Source organism: Galeopterus variegatus, unplaced genomic scaffold (genome assembly GCF_000696425.1).
Source record: "Galeopterus variegatus unplaced genomic scaffold, G_variegatus-3.0.2 Scaffold741, whole genome shotgun sequence".
Taxonomy (NCBI): Eukaryota; Metazoa; Chordata; class Mammalia; order Dermoptera; family Cynocephalidae; genus Galeopterus; species Galeopterus variegatus.
The window spans coordinates 193,747-213,440 of record NW_007726852.1 but is presented as its reverse complement, the minus strand read 5'-3'; the positions used below and the strand labels follow the sequence as shown (position 1 = coordinate 213,440).

The window sequence follows — 19,694 nt, the reverse complement described above, 5'->3', positions numbered from 1 at the left end:
TTTATTTATACTTCATAAGTTGGATTCCTCCCTCACACTATTTTTACTATTATTTTTTACCTCTCCTATTGGTACTGAGTTTCTTTTGCTCTCATTCTTCCAAAAAATACTTATGACTGTCTATCATGCTAACTGTTGGAGATATAAAGGTCATCAAGCTTCATCATGGAGCTTACCTTCCTACTAGGTTGTATAGAAAGGATCAAAGTGAATAGAAAGTCAAATAATTATAATATGCATAAGTACCATGAATTTATTCATTTTGCAAATACTATTTAATCACCTACAGTACTCTTACAGTCTTTCTCTCTAAACCAAGATAGGCCATTTCCTGTATACACAGGTGATAATTTTTCTGTAAATAGAGATACCATATATGATACCTTCTAGAAGTATATACACTAAATTGTTAACAGTGACATTCTCTGGGCAATTTTTTATTTTCTAATTTTCAGTTAATTATATTTCCTGATTTTTTTTCAAAGGCTGTATAGTTACTTGTACTACAAATATATAGTATATGTATAAAATAGTAAGTGTAAAAAAACCCTGAAATATAAAACTGTGAATGCTTATATGTAGATAGGAAAAAAAGCCAGAATGAAATATACTAAAATGATAACGGGTTAATTCAGGGAGATAGAATAATACGTGATCTCTTAACTTTTTTTTCATATTTTCTGCATTGAATATAAAGGGTTTTTTTCCCCCAAACTAAGCGTAGAGATTTATTATTTTTTAAAAAGGCACTCTGTTTGGCATCTTCTGACCTCAGCTCCCATTCAAACTGCTGTGTCTGTCCAATGAGCAGTGCCTGATAGTCTAGAATCAGGTACAGTCAGTCAACAAAGACAAAGGCATTTTTATATGATATATTTTTCTCTCTCACTGTTATGTCTTCAGTCTAGTTGATGAGCTCTAACTTATTATTTTCTCAGACAACCAGGCTTTTTTTTGTCAGCCAGTAACTTTTATTACATTTGATATGACTTTATTTTAGTGTTACTTATGGTTTATGACTAGAGAAGGAGAAAACTTGATAGCTGCTTGTGTTGCTCAGCACACCCCTGGATTTTAATATGCTTCAATACAAAACCACACAAAGACACAGTTATGGTTTCTGTTCTGTATATGGAGTAGAGCAGTGTGTATTCTGTTTTTCCCTGGGGTTCTTTTTTCTGCCATAACATCTTTATTTTATTCTCTAGCAATTACCAGTGATAACATCAAATACCATTGTGAGGTGCCGATCTTGTCGAACATATATCAACCCTTTTGTATCCTTCATTGATCAGCGCAGATGGAAATGCAATTTGTGCTATAGAGTTAATGATGGTAAGTTTCAGATTCTTAAGTGTGTTTTATTATTATTTTCCACACTTTTTGGCATTTTTGTCATTACCTGGTTTCTCTTCTCATTGCTTTAAAAACAACTTTTATGCCATTCTTAATAGAATATAGGCTAGGGCTGGCCAAAAGGATAATTGACAATGAGGAGAGTAACAGGAGAGAGCAAAGTGAAAAATCATTCATAAAAGAAACAGTGACAGCTAGTACCAGTCAGCCTCCCAAAAAAAGGAAATAGTGACAGTCACGCAGGTGAGCTCATGCAGACTAATTATGCTTGTTGCTGACAGTTAAGATTGTCTTCTGTTTGTATATTTGGTTCATTCAACTCAGATAGACCTTCACTAGTATGTGGACACATGCCTGTGTATGTGTCTGTCTATTGTTCCCTTCACTCGTTTCTCAGGTCCCCTCATTATAATTACTTTCAAATTTGTGTTTCTCTCTCTGATTTTTTCCATGTCATGTGATATAATCAATAGAATACAAATCTAAGAAGCAAGGAAACTTGTGTCCTGATTTCAGAAAATAAGTTTTTTTATATTTATGATCTATTTTTTAGAGAGGGCTTAAGGGATTTGTTTTTACCATTATATGTTCAAAGAACTGTTGGTAAACCTCATATAAACATTGATGATAAAGGTGCTTATTTCTAGGCGTGTATATGTGTGCTTAATTGCAAATTGTTGCTAAATTTGTACTGGATTTCTACCTCCTAATTAGTTCCTGAAGAATTTATGTATAACCCCCTTACCCGATCTTATGGAGAACCTCATAAAAGACCAGAAGTTCAGAATTCAACTGTGGAGTTCATTGCTTCTTCAGATTACATGGTAACTATTCATGACTATATCCTATTAGTCTTGGGATATAATTATATTGGTAATTTGTAATTTGCTGTTAAGTGAATTCTTGTCCGTATTTTGAAGTTGCTCATGATACTAATTTTTAAAAATAATACTGAAAGTTTACACTTAACAGCCTGAAAACTCTTTTTAGAGGTTATTTGATCTCCTTAAAGAATGCATTATATCACTAAGAAGTACTAACATCCAGAACTTATTACCAGTTTCATTTGGTTACGTGCATGGAATGGATATTGATATTCTTTTACCATTTACTACTTAAGACCTTCAAAACAGAAAAGTGAATGTTTCTTCCCAAAACTGCAGCTTCAGGGCCCTATATCACCATCTTACTGGTTCACCCAGTACTTACATCAAGATAAATGGATGTTGACTTCACTCTAATTTTTCTTTTTCTGGTTCAATCATAAAATTCTACCTGTTCTTTAATTATGTGGACTCTGAGATCTCATTCTTCTTTTCCACTTACAAAAATGAATTCTTGGCCTGAGTTCTCATCTTTATCATATCTTTTCATTTTTAATATATTTATAATAACTATGTTTCTTCTGTATTCTCATTTCTAATCTTTGCTGTCTGCAAAAATTTAAGGTGCTGCTAGTGGAAAAAGGTGAATAGGAACAACTGATGTGCATTAAATTCTTGGTGCTTAGCCCATCTTTATTTTTGTAATTTCTATGGCCTTTTGAGTCTAATTTAGCCTATGCCCTTTTAAATACTATTTTCATGTCTGTTTCCATATACTATAGTAAGCTTTCTCTTGATCACTTTTACTAACTCATGTTCTGGGACCTTAAAAATCTTAATCTAGTTGAAGTAGTGAAGCAAGAAATAATCTTTAATTTTTGCCTTATGATTCATATGACCCTTGGTTGGCATATTTTTTTAAAGACTTCATTTTTTAAAATTTTAACTTAATATAACAGTAATTTTCAAGCATACTCGAAAGAAGAGAAACTAATATAATGACCCATCCCTATCACCAAGCTTTTTTTTTTTTTTTTTCTGCCTATCGGATTGGCAAAGATTTATTGATTTATCTATTTATCACCAAGCTTTAATAATTATCAACATTCTCCTAAATGTATTTCATCTATCCCCAGCCCACCCCAGTCTGCCTTCCCCTCACTTATTCTGGATTGTATTGAATGTTAATCTGAGACATCGTATCATTTCACCCATAAATACTTCAGTATATATCTCTAACAGATAAGGAAATTTTTAAAAAATCATATCCACAATACCATCACAAGTACTTTCTTTACACTTAGTTAGCACTTAACCCTTTGGAGACAGCCACCACCAGGTGACCCAATAGCTAGTGCCAGGCTGACAAGCTTAAAATTTATTTTTAAAAATAAAAAATTTTTAATGTTTTTAGGAATAGGAAAAGGATATATATAGAGAGAGAGCTTAGTATTAAATAATATATAAGGCTAATTTTTCTTTAAAATATATCTTAGCCAACATACCTTTAACCAGGAAAACATATAACTCATGTAATAATTGCCTTGTCATGATTAATACACAACCAACTTTACAAGAAAAAAATTAAAGGAATGTCATTTTTATTAGCTCATAAAACCTCACAAAACAGCAATCCTAGCTTTGTATTTTTTGGTACATTACACTCAGTAAATACCCAGTAGTAAAAGAAATTGTACCTACTAAATAAAGTACGTTATTTTATTTCTTTCAGCTTCGTCCTCCTCAACCTGCAGTTTACTTGTTTGTTTTGGATGTGTCTCATAATGCAGTAGAAGCTGGATATTTGACAGTGTTGAGCCAGTCACTGTTAGAAAATCTAGACAAGTAAGAATCTTTCTTTTACTCATAATGACTATGTGTATATAAATGTATATAAATATGAAGTGTTTACTAGCAGTTTATGGGAATGGATTTTATTTTTTGGTTAACTTACATGTTTAATATTTAGTCAAGAATTTAGATCTTGTTAAACTATCCCTCTGACTTAGCCAATCTGAACACTGGGCCAAGAAAAGAGTATCAAGAATCTAGATGAAGACTATTATCAAAAAGACAAAAGATAACAAGTGTTGCCAAGGATGTGGAGAAAAGAGAACCCTTGCACACTGTTGGTGGGAATGTAAATTAGTGCAGCCATTATGGAAAACAGTATGGAGGTTCTTCAGAAAGTTAAAAATAGAATTACTGTGTAATCAAGCAATCCCACTAATGGGCATATATCCCAAGGGAGTGAAATCAGTATGTCAGAGAGGTGTGTGCACTCCCATGTTTATTGCATCGTTATTCACAGTAGTCAAGATACGGAATCAACCTAGGTGTCCCTCAGTGGATAAATGGATAAAGAACATATAGTATATATTATACAGAATGGAATAGTATTCAGCCTTAAAAAGAAGGAAATTTCAGTCTTTTGAGACAACGTGGATGAACCTGGAGGACATTTTGTTAAGTGAAATAAGCCAGACAAATAAGAAATAAGACAAATATAGCACAATCTCACTCATATGTGGAATCTAAAAAAGTTGGTCTTACAGAAGTAAAGAGTAGAATGGTTGTTATCAGGGGCTGGGATGGGGGCGAGGGTGGGAAGATATTGGTCAAATGATACAAAATTTCAGTTATGGGGAATAAGTTCAAGAGATTGATTGTATCACTTGGTGACATAGTTAAGAACAATATTGTATTCTTGAAAAATGCTAACAGAGTAGATTTGAAGTGTTCTCACCATAAAAATGATAACTTTGTGAAGTTGTCCATATGTTTATTATCTAGATTTTGCCATTCCACAATGTGTATATATACTTCAAAACATCACGTTGTATGCAATAGTTTTATGTCGATTTAAATAGAATAAAAAGTTTTAATTTTAATTTTTAAAAAGGAATTTGGATGAGAGAAATCTAGCTATAATTTACGCTTGAGCAAGGAATTTTTTCATAAGCTAGTTTTAATTGCACTAATGAAAAAATGAACCAGATAAAGAGAAGGAAGGAACTGTTAGGAAGCCAAAAACTAAGCTCTTCATTTTGTCACATTAGTAATGAGCTGTATTGTGGAAATGGAAACAGAGTATAGGTTAGGTGGCTTATACTGGCTCTGATTCCTGCCTACGTGTCTACCAATATTGGTCCCAAAGGAGTTCCTCACTAGCTTCGAAAATGAACCATCCAAGTCTCTGGAAAACAAAGTTGTTTATACATTTCTTTTTTTACTTCAACACCCATAAGAGATACGGCTTAAGATTGTTAGTAAGAGTGGTTCTCTTCTGCAGTGGTTCTTGACATGTGTAGATGTGTGCGGGTGGTTATGTGTGAATACAGGGATACTTCCAAAACCTTGTGTGCAAATAGAATTAAAAGATAATACGAGTCCTTGCATGAACTTTTTCACGTACCCTCATACTTTGTCACAAATACTATGGGTGATTCCAAAATGCTGTTCTTCATCTTCCATTTGAGCTTGAGATCTTTGCCCTGTTGAGTGCTACTGTAGATTACTGATTTCGTAGTCTACCTATCACTGATCTTGGCCTATAAATGAAACTGATAACATTAAGATGTTCAAGATTTTAAAAATCAAAAGATATTGAAAGATGTGCTTTTAGTATTTATTAGTAATTTAGAGTTCTCATGTTTTTATCCTTGGTTGAAGTATTTGTCCTTATTTTAGTCACAAGTGCTTACTTCAGAATGGCAGTGAGTAGCAATGGACAACCACTTTGTAGAGAAATGGTTTTGTTTTGTTTTTCTTGTCTTCACACATCAAGGCTTAATCCCCTGAGGGGATAACATCTTTCCTGGAGGTACTGCAATATCAGGTTGATGCATGGAGTGAACAGAGCAAGCTCCTATTCCATCTCCCTGCTCTAAAATTCCTCTTAATATATTGTCCTTGATTAGAAAAGTATGGGGATATAGTTCCAGATAGGAGCCACCTGACAAAGATGAGTGACTATTTGCAAATTAAATAGACTGTGCAAAACCAAAAGGATAAAATTGGGAATGGAAAATAGTTCTTAAAAATATTTCCATTTGATCATAGCAGAAAATAGAAAGATTAAGAAAGTAAAAAAAAAAAAGAGGTAAAGGGGATAGGATAGCAAAAATACAGTAACATGTTTTTGGAAAGGGCTCTGAAAACATCTTTTAGAAAGAGGAGTTTGATGCTGGAGGAGTTCCAGCTCAACTCTGTATTTTGCACTTGGGATAGGTTAGTAATCTCCACTCTAATTGGTAACAAATGACTAATACTGAGTGAACTTAGAAATCTCAAGGAAGATTTCTTCTGTTAGTCTTCGGAAACATCATAAATCTTGACCAGTATTGGTAAGCGGAACATATAATTTATTGCATTCTGTTCTCTGAAATGCTTTTAACCTATCTTGCGAACTATACAGGTATCTGAGTAGCCTGATCGATCATCCAAAATAGTAAACATGTTTCTTGCTTTGAGGCACATTCTATCTTAGCATCCTGTAATATTTAAAAATATATTAAAGGATTGCTAAAACAATAAATTACATAACTGAAGTTAACATAGTTGGTGGTACTTTGAAATATACTTCTGTAACATCTATCTTAATAAGGAAAGCTTGGCAGGCAAAGAAATGGTAATTTATTCTTTTATGCTGTGGCATCGACTTTTGAAAACTGAGTTCTAACAAAACTTTCAAAAGATTGATGATATATAAAATATTTTAATGTTCAAAAATGCGGTTTCTGCTCAAAGTTTTACACATTGTATTGTATTCAATCTTTTCTTAGAAAGTACTTATTTGTCATTCTCCCCTTAAAATGCTTAAACATGGTTAAACTATTGTAATATTGGAACTGAAAGTATGAGTAATTTTTCACTTAGAAGAATATTTTCAAAAGAAAGTTAGCAAGAGGTCTTTAATTTTTTTAAATCATGTTATTTTTAGTTTTGGTTTATTCTTATTTTTGAATACTGATGTCATTCAGTTTTCTGAAGTATCAGTTCTAAGCATGTCCGTAGTTTCATCTGAAACTGGAATATTTCATCCTTGCTCTTCTCTGATATGTATTGGTTTAGGTAGGGCTAATTTTTCTGTCCCCTATAAAAAAAAGCATATGTGTAATTATCCTTAGACTTAGTTTACTGTTTCGTTATTTTCTGAAATAAAATATTTTACTGAGCACTTCGAATTTAAAATGGCCATTTTTACCTTTAGGCTTCCTGGAGATTCACGAACAAGAATAGGATTTATGACCTTTGATAGCACTATTCATTTCTATAATTTACAAGAAGGATTATCACAGCCTCAAATGCTAATTGTGTCTGATGTAGACGGTAAGCAGTCAGCAAAATGTCTTTCTAACTACATTGAAATGGGAGCGACTTTATTTTACGATACATTTTGTCATATGCTGCTTTTTACACCTGTGTACTTATTACACACACACATATAATATGTACAGAGTATATACTGTTTATTTAATAAAGCAATATTATAGTACACATTATATGTATGACCTGATAAACAAATATTTTCTTATTTATTATGTTCTTTTGACTTGACTTGTTGATTAAAATATGTTTTCCCTATAGATGTTTTTCTTCCAACACCGGATAGTTTACTTGTGAATCTATATGAGAGTAAAGAGGTGAGATTGACTTATTTTCTTAAAGTACCAAAATATTTCTATTATTTCAACTCTTTACTAAGATGTTTAATATTTGTTTACTTGGTATATTAATATTGCAAACAAATAGACAATATGTAGTTATCATATTTGTTGACTCCTCACTTTATAGTCCCCAGAAATGCAGTGACACATATTGTAGTCTGAAACGTTTTAAAGAAGAATATTGCCTTGTCTTCTTAGTAATTCAATTTTTAATTTTTGTTTTCCCAGCTTATAAAAGACTTATTGAATGCATTACCAAATATGTTCACCAATACAAGAGAGACACACAGTGCCCTTGGTCCTGCACTTCAGGCTGCCTTTAAATTAATGTCTCCAACAGGTGGCCGTGTGTCTGTATTTCAGACACAGTTACCTTCCTTGGGTGCAGGACTTCTGCAGTCCAGAGAAGATCCTAATCAGAGATCAAGTACAAAGGTATTTAGTTTCTCTGTCATATTCAGGGTGGTATTTTCTACCTCTGTAGACTGCGTAATCATTTGCTTATTATTCTACTTTTCTACTTCATTAATAATTTTAAAAACTGGAAGGAGTGTTTAACTCAAGTTATCATTTTGTATTGTGTTGCAGAGTGTTCTCTCTTTATTCTTTTGTTTGCAAGTCATAAAAAACCCCTCATTTTACAGATGAGGAAACAGATTAGTATCTTGCCAAAGGTTAAATAACTATTTTTTTTATTTGCCATGAATTGATTTGCTGACTCCAGTGCTCTTTTGTGTCACACAAGTGGTAAAACTTACTAAATGTGAGCTTTTATAATTTAACATGCTCACGCTAATAAACTTTTAAATTATAAAAGTAATACAGATCACTGTATATCTTGGAAAGTGGGGAATAATATAAATAATCAGTAATCTACTATCAAGATGTTAGCAGTTAGTTATACAAACACACACAAGCATAAATTGAGCATCACACACATATATATATTGTACTTTTTAACTGGTCTTTTTTATCAGATATATTGTGAGTATTCTCTGAGGTCCCTAAAACTAAATATATATATGTATATATATATATGTGTATATATATATCTTTTAGTAAATGTGAAAGTACTCAATTAAATTAATTGCCTCCCCACCATTAATAGTTAAGATGTCTCCAGTAGTTTCACTGTTACAAAGAAAAAAGGATATGAGGCTGAACATTACTTGGGTTTTACATGAAGATTTGGTCAGGGTATTTTTAATCCCTTATTTCAAATAGTAAATGAACTAGAACATTCATTTTTGTTTTATACATGAGTTCTGTCTGACCTCAACTTACATTTGGGAAAATGCCATTATAATTAGTTCTGAATATGAATTAAACCATTTTAAAAGTGTCATTAGTCTTTAGCCACATATTCATTTTTTTCTTAGGATAAATTCCTGGAAGTGAAATTATTGCGTCAAAGGGTATAAACTTTATTTAAGTTTTTAAATAGAGTATTTTACTTGTTGCGTTTTTTTTTTTTTTTTATCAACCTGTACTCTTAAGGATTCTCATCCTCTAGCCACCATTAAGTATTGTTGCTTTTTTATTCATCACCAATTTGCTGGAGAAAAATGGGGCCATATTGTACTTTTTATAAAAATTGTATTTTCAAGTTGCTTTTGAGCAAGAAGCTAATTTTAAAATAAATTGGGGCAAGTATATTTTTTAAACTCATCAACAAATACAGCTAGCATTCAGTTCCTTGGTCTGTTATGGTCCATTATAAATTACTGCTGTGTTTTGAACACAGAAAGCTGCTGTATATTTACAGAATTCTTTGGTTTTGTTTTTTCTCATTTAACTTTCAAAAATATTCTCTTTCTGCCTGGGATTCAAAAGATTGCATATGTGTTCCGGTTTGTTTATTCCTTCATATCTGAGTAAACTAATATAATTAAGAGGATTAAAACATTTTGTTATGCAATATGGCATAGTGATTAAGAACTTGGAGACTCTCCATTGCCACCTTCTCAATTTAAGTTTGCTCATACTAATAAGAAAAACCTCCCTTAATCTTTTACTCTCTCATGTTATATAACAGTACATGATAATGATTAAACAGCACTCACTCTGGAGCCATACATTTTGGATTTATATTCCAGCATCCATCATTCAATAACTATGTTATCTTGGTCAAGTTACTTAATCCATTTTTGCCTCAGTTTTCTCATCGATAAAAGGTAGATCCTATGGGTTTTTATTATGAAAATTAAATTATCTAATTTTTATAAAACATCTCAAGCAGTGCTAATGCATAAGTGAGTGCTTTTTATAAATATTAGCTACTATTATTTTATAGGAAATCGGTGCCAACTGCCTAGACATTTAAAAAACTCCTTAGTTTGGTGGGGGGGCAGAGGATATCCTCTTTCTTATTACATTATGAGAGACATAAACTATGTGCATGATTAAAAGTTTCTAGCTCTTTAATTTGTTAACTTAGGTGGTACAGCATCTTGGCCCTGCAACTGATTTTTACAAGAAACTTGCTTTAGATTGCTCAGGACAGCAAACTGCAGTGGATTTATTCCTTTTAAGTTCACAGTATTCTGATCTTGCTTCTCTAGGTAAGATGATATCATTTTGTTTATCTTTTTACAAATTATCACATAATTAAATCTAAACTTTTCAGTAAGCATTCTTAATATTTTAAAAAGAAAGTCATGTTAATTAGATAGATAATACCTATGAAAATTATCAGTAAACTTTAAAGCTCTCTACAAATATAAAATGCCATTAGTATTTTGTCTATATTACATGATTCTCTTACCATTCTGCTCAACAATAAACTTTATTGTATATTTTATAAATGTTTCTGTTTTCTCAGATTTATATATTATTCTTATTTTGACAGCCTGGGTTTTCTGATTATGACTTAGATTTCTTCATAATATAGAATCTATGCTACTGTTGGACAAGTGGGATGTTACTATATCTGTAGCTAATACTTTTTGTATTTCTCTTTAAAGCTTGCATGTCCAAGTATTCTGCAGGGTGCATCTATTATTATCCATCTTTCCACTGTGCTCACAATCCTTCACAAGCAGAAAAGTTACAAAAAGACCTAAAACGATATCTCACAAGAAAAATTGGATTTGAAGCTGTTATGAGAATAAGGTGTACTAAAGGTATGAAATTGTAAAAATTATGCTTTATGTCACATACTTGAGTCAAAATCATTGAGCAAAAAAAAAATCAGTGAGTCATATATCAATTACCTATGATGATGACTGTTCATAACAGAAGACTTTCTGCCAAGGTTCAGGGTTCAATCCCTGTACCAGCCAATCTGCCCTCCTCTCCCAAAAAAAGAAGAAAAAAGAAAAGAAGGCTTTCTATTTGATTCAGTTAGCCTGCATACCCTGTTTTAAAAATATATTGTTATTCAATAATCGTTGCCCAGTTTTTAAAAATAACTTGAATAAGTAGATAAAAGTAATGTTTTGGTTTATTCAGGAAGAACCTAAGAGAAAGCCTATAGTGGAATGGTTTGAGAACAAGTTAGGGGAATAGGGAAGATCTTAAATAAAAATTGTCAAATTAAGGATTTTTGTCTGCATAATAAGTTAATTTACATTTCCTTGGTTTTATGTGAATGTTTGCTGGAGGGATTCTGATCCCTTATTTTAAATCTAAGATGAGCTGTATAGTAACCCTCGTTTGTTTCAAATCATATATGAGAAAATGTTAACAAGAATAGGTATCAGGACAAGTTAAATGTATAGTCTCCTTTTGATATAACCTACACTTATTTTTTTGCGTTACTATTTTAGAACCTCTACCTACATTCCAACCTTACTCCCCAGTTAATCCTTTTGATTCAAAACAAGAGGCATCTTTGACTTTAAATGGTAGCTTTAGCTTGAGGTGAAGATACTGTTAACTTCATCTTTTATATCAAATTTTCTCTTTTCTAGGTCTTTCAATGCACACTTTTCATGGAAACTTCTTTGTTCGTTCCACTGATTTGTTATCCCTTGCAAACATCAATCCTGATGCTGGATTTGCAGTACAGTTATCAATTGAAGAAAGTTTGACAGATACTTCCTTAGTGTGCTTTCAAACGGCCCTATTATATACATCAAGCAAAGGTAATGTTAACAGAAATGAAATATACCCTGCAGCAGTAATTCACCCCTGCTTTCACATGCCCATTAGTGGGCAGGGAAAAAGAACGAATACACAGTGGGAAGCAGTAGAATTTGAATTGGTTAATCAAATATGTGTTCTGTTATTTTCTTTTTTTATTTAACACCTACTTTTGAATCTTTAAAAAGTAGACTTTTTGATTTGTGGAAGACTTGTATTTCTAAAATTATATGTTTCTGGTAAACAACTCATGCTAAATCCAGCTATGCCATCTTTTGCATTATTTCTTGCCCCAGAAAATAAAAAATCTAGCAATTAAGGGCTTCATTTGTTATTTGACAATCTCAGTGTTCTGATATTTTACTCTGTTGGATATAATTTAGAATGAGTGACATTAAAATAAAAACTAGAACCTGATGTTCAGTTATATACAAAATGTATCATATGTTTATAGTCTACTTTCAGATTTGGAGAGTGTTTAATTTTCTTTAAAACATGTTATTTGTAAAACTTTGTTTTTATATTTCAAAGTGCTGTTGGTGATTTACTCTAGCAAAAACAATAACTTGAATAAAATTTTGACCTGTTTGCTTTATTTCTTTCTTGGTTTAATGTATTTTGCAATGACATTTATTCATCATTTTGTTTAGGTGAGCGGAGAATTAGAGTGCATACACTTTGTTTGCCAGTGGTAAGTTCACTAGCAGATGTATATGCAGGAGTGGATGTACAAGCCGCCATCTGCCTTCTCGCAAACATGGGTGAGTAAAAAGTGAATGAACAGGTGAAATGTATTTTTCCGTCCTAAAAACTTAAATAAATTTTGTTTGTTTCTTAAATAATGCATATAAATTTTATCTCATACTGCTCATTGGACTCTAGTGGTTAAACACCTTTTCATTTCGTTTGCCTCGTAGCTGTGGATCGATCAGTTTCATCAAGTCTATCAGATGCAAGAGATGCTTTAGTGAATGCTGTAGTGGACTCATTATCTGCATATGGCTCAACTATCTCAAATTTACAGCACTCTGCATTGATAGCACCCAGCTCCCTGAAGTTGTTTCCTCTCTATGTTTTGGCTCTTCTCAAACAGGTAGCTATCTATACATTGTTATAAAGCATTAAAAAATTCTTAGATACATATATGAAGAAATGAAATCTAGGTTGTTTTTTAATACTTAACTAGAGGATTGTACACAGGAAGAGTTTCGAAGAATAAGAAAAGATCAGTGGAAAATGAAGGTGTATAAATAGGAAGTACTACAAGTTTGTGGAAAAATAGAATTAAAAGATAATATGAGGGCTGGCTGGTTAGCTCAGTTGGTTAGAGCGTGGTGTTGTAATACTGAGGTCAAGGGTCCAGATCCCCACAGGGGCCATCCTCCAAAAAAAGAAAAAAGAAAGAGATAAGATAATATGAATCTTTTAAAGAACTTTTTGAAGACCCCTTGTACGTGATGACTCTTGTGAAGCCATATGCTCTTTCTTTAATATGTATGAGCAGTTTGAATAATGGTGTGGTCATAGCCTACTCTTAATATGTGTTTCTAGAAAGAGACTGTAAGGAAAAGGATCTAATATTTATTGAACATCTTTCCATGTCTTAGGCACCACAGTAGGTGTTATATACATATATATATCATCTTATTTAATACTTACAACAAACTACAGAGGTATTATTTTCCCTGTTTTTCTTATGATGACAATATAGCTCAGAGAAGCTAAGTAACTTGCTCCAGTGTCACATACATACCTATTAAATGTCAGAGCTAAGAATTGAATCCAGGTCTGTCTGTTTTGAAGGCCGTGTTTTTTCGGTGATTGATGGTTTATGTTTGTTTTAATATTTGAACACTATATTCTTATTTTATTTGAAAATGTATATCTTTTCCCTTGTAGAAAGCATTTAGAACAGGTACGAGCACACGCCTGGATGATCGTGTGTATGCCATGTGTCAGATAAAGTCTCAGCCACTTGTACATCTAATGAAAATGATTCATCCCAATTTATACAGGATAGACAGATTAACAGATGAGGTATGCATTTAAGTGCATTTGAAATTTTAAAATTTGAATGTATTTGAGTGTCTTGATTCTATGGCTAAGGTAATAATGTATTATTGACTGTTTTTTCCATTCTTTCTACCTCTTTTGTTAGTAATACATTAAATAAGAACACTAGCTATGAATCTGATTGGATGATGGGACTCTCAGATACTATCAGTGGTTATGGAGTTTTTAAAAATAGTTTTATATAGGAAGTAATTTATCTTGTGGGTTTGGTTATAATATTTATTACAAAACTAAATTGTACAGTGGACATTTCCATTTATGTTTTGTAGGTATTAATTTTCTGATATGATCAGATTGCAGTAGTAAACTAAATCTGGTATCCACAATAAATTTAATGTACAAATGTGTAGTAGTCTTTTTTCTTTGTGTTGTATTAATTCCAAATGTAGTATTATGTTACTAAAGAAACATAAAAAAGTAGCTTGCTATACAGCAGAGTCAGCAGTCATACTTTTAATATATCTTGACCCCAAAGGAGAAGGAAATGTGACAGACCCTTTTACATGTACATGTTTTTACTTTTTAAAATTTGAATATACTTGAGTGTCTTGATTCTGTAGCCATGATGGTAACATATAATCAATATTTTTTGCATCCCGCAAAATTCTCAAGTGTTGTTTTCCAGTATCTCATAGAGTTAGTGTCCTGAAAGCTCTCAAACTGTGATAATAGTAATGTAAGCTCATTCACGTTGTTTCTTTTCAGGGTGCAGTACATGTTAATGACAGGGTTGTACCTCAGCCACCTCTTCAAAAATTGTCTGCAGAGAAGCTGACAAGAGAAGGTGCTTTCCTTATGGACTGTGGCTCTGTAAGCACCCTTTACTAACAAAGCTTTACATTTTTTCAGCTAGCAAAAAAAGAAACACTTACAGGGTTCAGCTCTATTATCACACAGCAGGCATTGAAAGGTGGATTTGGAGCTGAGAGGCAATAAATTGGTAACTGACACTAGAAGTATGAATTTACTTTAAACTTTTCTAGTTGGACATCATTTAATTATCATAGATTAATAAATTTTATTATCGTGAATTATTTACTACCATGGATTATGTGTACTTGATAGAGAGAAATTCCTGCCTTCAAGGACTTTATCATCTAAAATTATAAAATTTAAGGGACCTTAAGATCTAGTTCAGCTTACATCCATTGTCAGAAATCTTATTTAACGATTCAGGAGAAGTCACTGGGCAGGGGTGGTGGTGAAGGTGTCATAATGGTCAAGATAGCTTCAAAATACCTTAGAAGCAGGGAAGGGATTTAGATAGCCACAAAAGAGGAGAAAACCCATGAGTTAAAATATGGAGACAGTAGTTGAAATAGTGGATGGGAAATGGCGTGAGTTTATTACTCTGATTAAAGCATTACATGCCTATTGGGGAGATAAGTGAGAAAGAAGGTAAAATATATTTTATCGAAAACCTTAAAATTTAAGCAAAGAAGATATGAACCACTGTAGATTCTTGCATATAGATTCACAATGTACCAATTAATAGGTTTCCATTTTAGTTTTATGTTTATTCCTACTTTATTTGAGATAGTATACTTTACCTCTTTTATGCATGATAATTTTGAGAAAATTAGCTGTAATGGGTTTTCTTAACAGAAAGTTTTAATATTTTGTTGAATTTTGTTTTTAGGCTTTTTACATTTGGATTGGAAAAGGCTGTGACAATAACTTCATAGAGGATGTGCTTGGGTGTCCTAATTTTGCATCAATACCACAGAAAATGGTCAGTGGATTTTAAACAACTTTAACCTTTTGTTTGCTTGTTTTTAATTTTTTCATTGACATAAAACTCAAGCAAGAGTCACCATTTTAATCATTTTAAAATGTACAATTTAGTGATTTTTAGCATATTCACAATGTTGTACAACCCTCACCATTATCTAATTTCAGAACATTTCATAACTCTAAAAAAGAAACCCTGTATGTCTCAATTCTCCCCTACTCGCCTCCACTGGCAACTACTAAACTACTTTCTATTTATTAATATGCCTGTTCTGAACATGTTATATAAATGGAATTACATAATATGTGTGGCCTTTTGTGTTTGGCTTTTTTCACTTCCCGTAATGTTTTTAAGATTTATCAACATTATAGTTTATATTAGTATTTTATTCTTTTTTGTGACTGAAAAATATTCCGTTGTATGGATATACCACATTTTTATTATTTGTTCATTCATTGATGGACATTTGGGTTGTTTCTACTTTTGGGCTATTGTGTTAATAGTGCTACTATGAATGTTGCATACAGATTTTTATGTGAACATCTTTTCAGTTCTCTCAGGTATACACCTAGGAATAGAATTGCTGGGTCATATGGTAACTCTGTGTTTAACTCTTTGAGAAACTGCCAAACTGTTTTCCAACAACTTTGACTTTTGATTTAAATTATTTTGCTGATAATAATCATAATTTTTTCAACAGATCTTTACCGATTATGTGTTAATCAATATCAAGAAAATATTCTAAAAGCAGTTCTGTATATTTAATTAATTGAAAAGGAAGGCCTGCCTTATTCTTGGATATTGTAAATATGTCCTGTTTCCTGAAATTAATATAAATTCAATGTAATCCTTCTTAAAATCTGTTGTTATTTGATTGACTTTTTAAAATTTGACAAATTAATCTCAGAGTTCATTTTAAGACCCAACCAATAAGGATAATAAGGAAACTTTTGATTGTTTTGTTTTTATTGAAACATAATTGATTTTACATATTTTTTGGGTAAAGTGTTGACTGCCATCACCTGTGTACAACATGTGATGATCAAATCAATATTAGTAGCATATTCATTATTTTTATTAGCATATTCATTATTACAAATCGTAATTAGTCTTTGTGTCCCTTACCCAGTATCTTCTCAATCCCCCTCTCTCCTTTCCCTCCACCCCCTCTAGTAAACATAGATTTGTTCTCTCCTTCTGAAAGTTCAAAGCATTATTGTGGTCTTTTCATTCTTCCTTTCTTTTAAGGAAACATTTGAAAAGGGAAAATAATGTCAGCAAAGAGTAAAAGTAAAAGCATATGAAAAATAAATTCTACTCAATGAAACAGTAAACCTAACTTTCAAGAGGAGAGAACAGAACTGAGGCCACCAGAGGTGGGGAAGAGGGAAGCAACGGGCTGTTAGCAAGAAATTGATAATGGGTCACAAAAAAATGTGTAATGTTGTATATACTAATTATCCTTATTTGAACATCACATATTGCACTCAGGTATTGATATTCAATGCTATACCCCACAGATATGTACAATTATGTTTCAATAAGAAAATAAATAAATAAATGTACTTGTTACCTAAAAGTGAACCAATAAGCCGTGGGGATAAAATTTAAAAGGACAGAGGGAGACACAAATTTACAATTTGTTAAAAAAAAAATTAAAAAATTGTAAACCTTATTATTCTTAAAGCTGTAGTTATTTCAGCAGTATGATACTGGCATGATAAATAGATCTGTGGAATAGAATAGAGTTCAGGAATGGATCTAATTAATAAAAAATAGAATGTGGTAAAAATTGCACTTCAAATCACTGTGGGAATAATGGAATATTACAAAAATAATTTTGGGACCACTGATTAGCCTTTAGGAAAAAAACAAAGCTGTATATTACCTTATTTATTATATCAAAATAATTTGTAAATGGATCAAAACAAATGAAGATTAAAAAAAAGGAAATCATGCAGGTCACTAAAAGAAACATTATTGAATATTTACAATTTTTTACGTAATATTAAAATGGGTAAGGCCTTTGTGAGTCAGCGATTCAAAAGATTAAATCTGAAAGCATAAATATAAAACACTTCTGTTTGGTAAAAGTAAACAAATAAAGCCAAAATACAAAAAACAAAATCATATGATTATTTGTAACTCATAAGACTGAGAAAGCGCTAACTTCTCTAGTATTAAAAAGTTCCCTTAGAAATCTTTAAGAAAAAGACTTCCCCATCGTCATCCCTATCCCCACCCTGAAAAAAAGAAAAGAAAAAATAGGCAAAGGATTGGAACAGGCAAATCAGAGGAGAAAAATACAGTACTGGCCATATGAAACAATATTCATCCCCACTCATAAGCAAAGAAAACAAAGTAAAATAACAGCATAGCATTTCTTTCATTTACCAGGTTGGTAAAGAGTTTAAAATTTAATAATAGGCAATAATGCAGAGGGTGTAGGGTAATAGACACTGTCAAACACTCTTGATTCGAGTGTGTATTTATACAAGCTTTATGGAGAACCAATGACTGTTTGACAGTATCTGTTAAAATTAAAATCATGTACTCTGTGATGCAGTAAATTATTGTACTCCTAAGAGCATGTCCCATAGATGTATTCACAGGAGTATGTGTATGTACACAGATGCTTATAGCATTAAATTAGTAATATCTGTGCATTTATTAAAAAGAATACAATCTGAAGAGAGAATAGTATGTGTAATATGATCCCATTTGTACTTTTTAAAATGTGGTTTGTATATATAATTATAGTAGCTATATATACTTAGAAAATATCTGAAAAAAATCACATCAAAATGGAATTTTTAATTTTTGGAATTTTAAATTTTTTTAATATTGACATGATTTATAATTAACCCAAACTTTTCTTTTTAAATTTTATTACTGTATACTTTGAATTATATTTAGTTTACTGTTACATTTGGCTTTGTAAAAGAAAAATAAATCTTTCCTTTTATATGTATATATGTGTGTGTGTGTGTATATATATATATGTATGTATAGAGAGAGAGAGAGAAAGCGAGAATAGACTTAGACTTTTAGGTCTTTCTAAAATAGCCTTCATATAGTTCTTAAATATATTTACACATCCACACTGTTTTTAAAAATTTCTTGCCTTTAAAATTTAAGGATTAAAGGAAACATGAAATTCTCCCTGAGTGGCTAATTTTAGGATAGGGTATAATGTATAATTAAGTGAATTTGGAACTTAATGGGAGCCCCCTTCTTTGGAATATTTCCTTTAGAAGATACATAAAGGTACTACACAATACTAGGACATACTAATCATTGTACATGTTTTATTGAGTTATCCAGAAAAATATATTTAGGTAAAATGTCAGTGATGTAGTTATCATTAAGCATATTTTATTGATTTATCCAGAACAATATAAACAGTTTGGTCAATAATTTAATTTTTATTTGTTTGGTTGCTTCTGTCAGGGCTGGGAAATAGAGTACAGACAGTTGATTGGTAATAGTGGGAATTTTGATTTAGTTCTAATATTGCCAAAGTCTATGAGAAAGGAAGTAATTTCCTAATTATGCTTTTTTTTTTAATACCAGACATATCTTCCAGAGCTAGATACACTTTCATCAGAAAGAGCCAGATCCTTTATAACTTGGCTTAGAGACGGCAGACCATTAAGTCCAATCCTTCATGTGGTAAAGTAAGTACTTTTGTAACTTAATTATGAAGTTGTCTTTTCCTGTGCAATCTATGTAAAATTGCTTATCTTCAAAGCAACTTTAAATAATATCAAAATATGTTCTGGTGGTAGATTGTTGTTATTTAACTCATAACCCCCATGTTCCATTTTTCTAATGTCTCCATGTACTAATAACTTTTTAAGTACATAATTATTCTATTTATTAATAAGCATTTTTAGAAAAATGCCCTTTTCTGGGCCGGCCCGGTGGCGCACTGGATAGTGCGCCGCTTGGGAAGCA

General features: G+C 31.8%; 1 protein-coding gene across 5 annotated transcripts in view; it reads left to right on the top strand.

The window, feature by feature from the left end:
* The window catches only part of SEC24B (SEC24 family member B), a 77,603-nt gene that overhangs the window by 56,884 nt on the left and 1,025 nt on the right, over nt 1–19,694 (top strand). For all 5 annotated transcript variants that reach the window (XM_008571977.1, XM_008571975.1, XM_008571974.1 and 2 more), the window contains 15 exons: nt 1,209–1,335; nt 2,071–2,180; nt 3,913–4,025; nt 7,393–7,511; nt 7,770–7,825; nt 8,078–8,284; nt 10,287–10,410; nt 10,813–10,971; nt 11,761–11,934; nt 12,583–12,693; nt 12,850–13,025; nt 13,832–13,969; nt 14,711–14,815; nt 15,645–15,737; nt 19,311–19,414. In XM_008571977.1, coding sequence (XP_008570199.1) covers nt 1,209–1,335; nt 2,071–2,180; nt 3,913–4,025; nt 7,393–7,511; nt 7,770–7,825; nt 8,078–8,284; nt 10,287–10,410; nt 10,813–10,971; nt 11,761–11,934; nt 12,583–12,693; nt 12,850–13,025; nt 13,832–13,969; nt 14,711–14,815; nt 15,645–15,737; nt 19,311–19,414 — 1,916 coding nt within the window. The remainder of the gene's footprint in view (nt 1–1,208; nt 1,336–2,070; nt 2,181–3,912; nt 4,026–7,392; nt 7,512–7,769; nt 7,826–8,077; nt 8,285–10,286; nt 10,411–10,812; nt 10,972–11,760; nt 11,935–12,582; nt 12,694–12,849; nt 13,026–13,831; nt 13,970–14,710; nt 14,816–15,644; nt 15,738–19,310; nt 19,415–19,694) is intronic.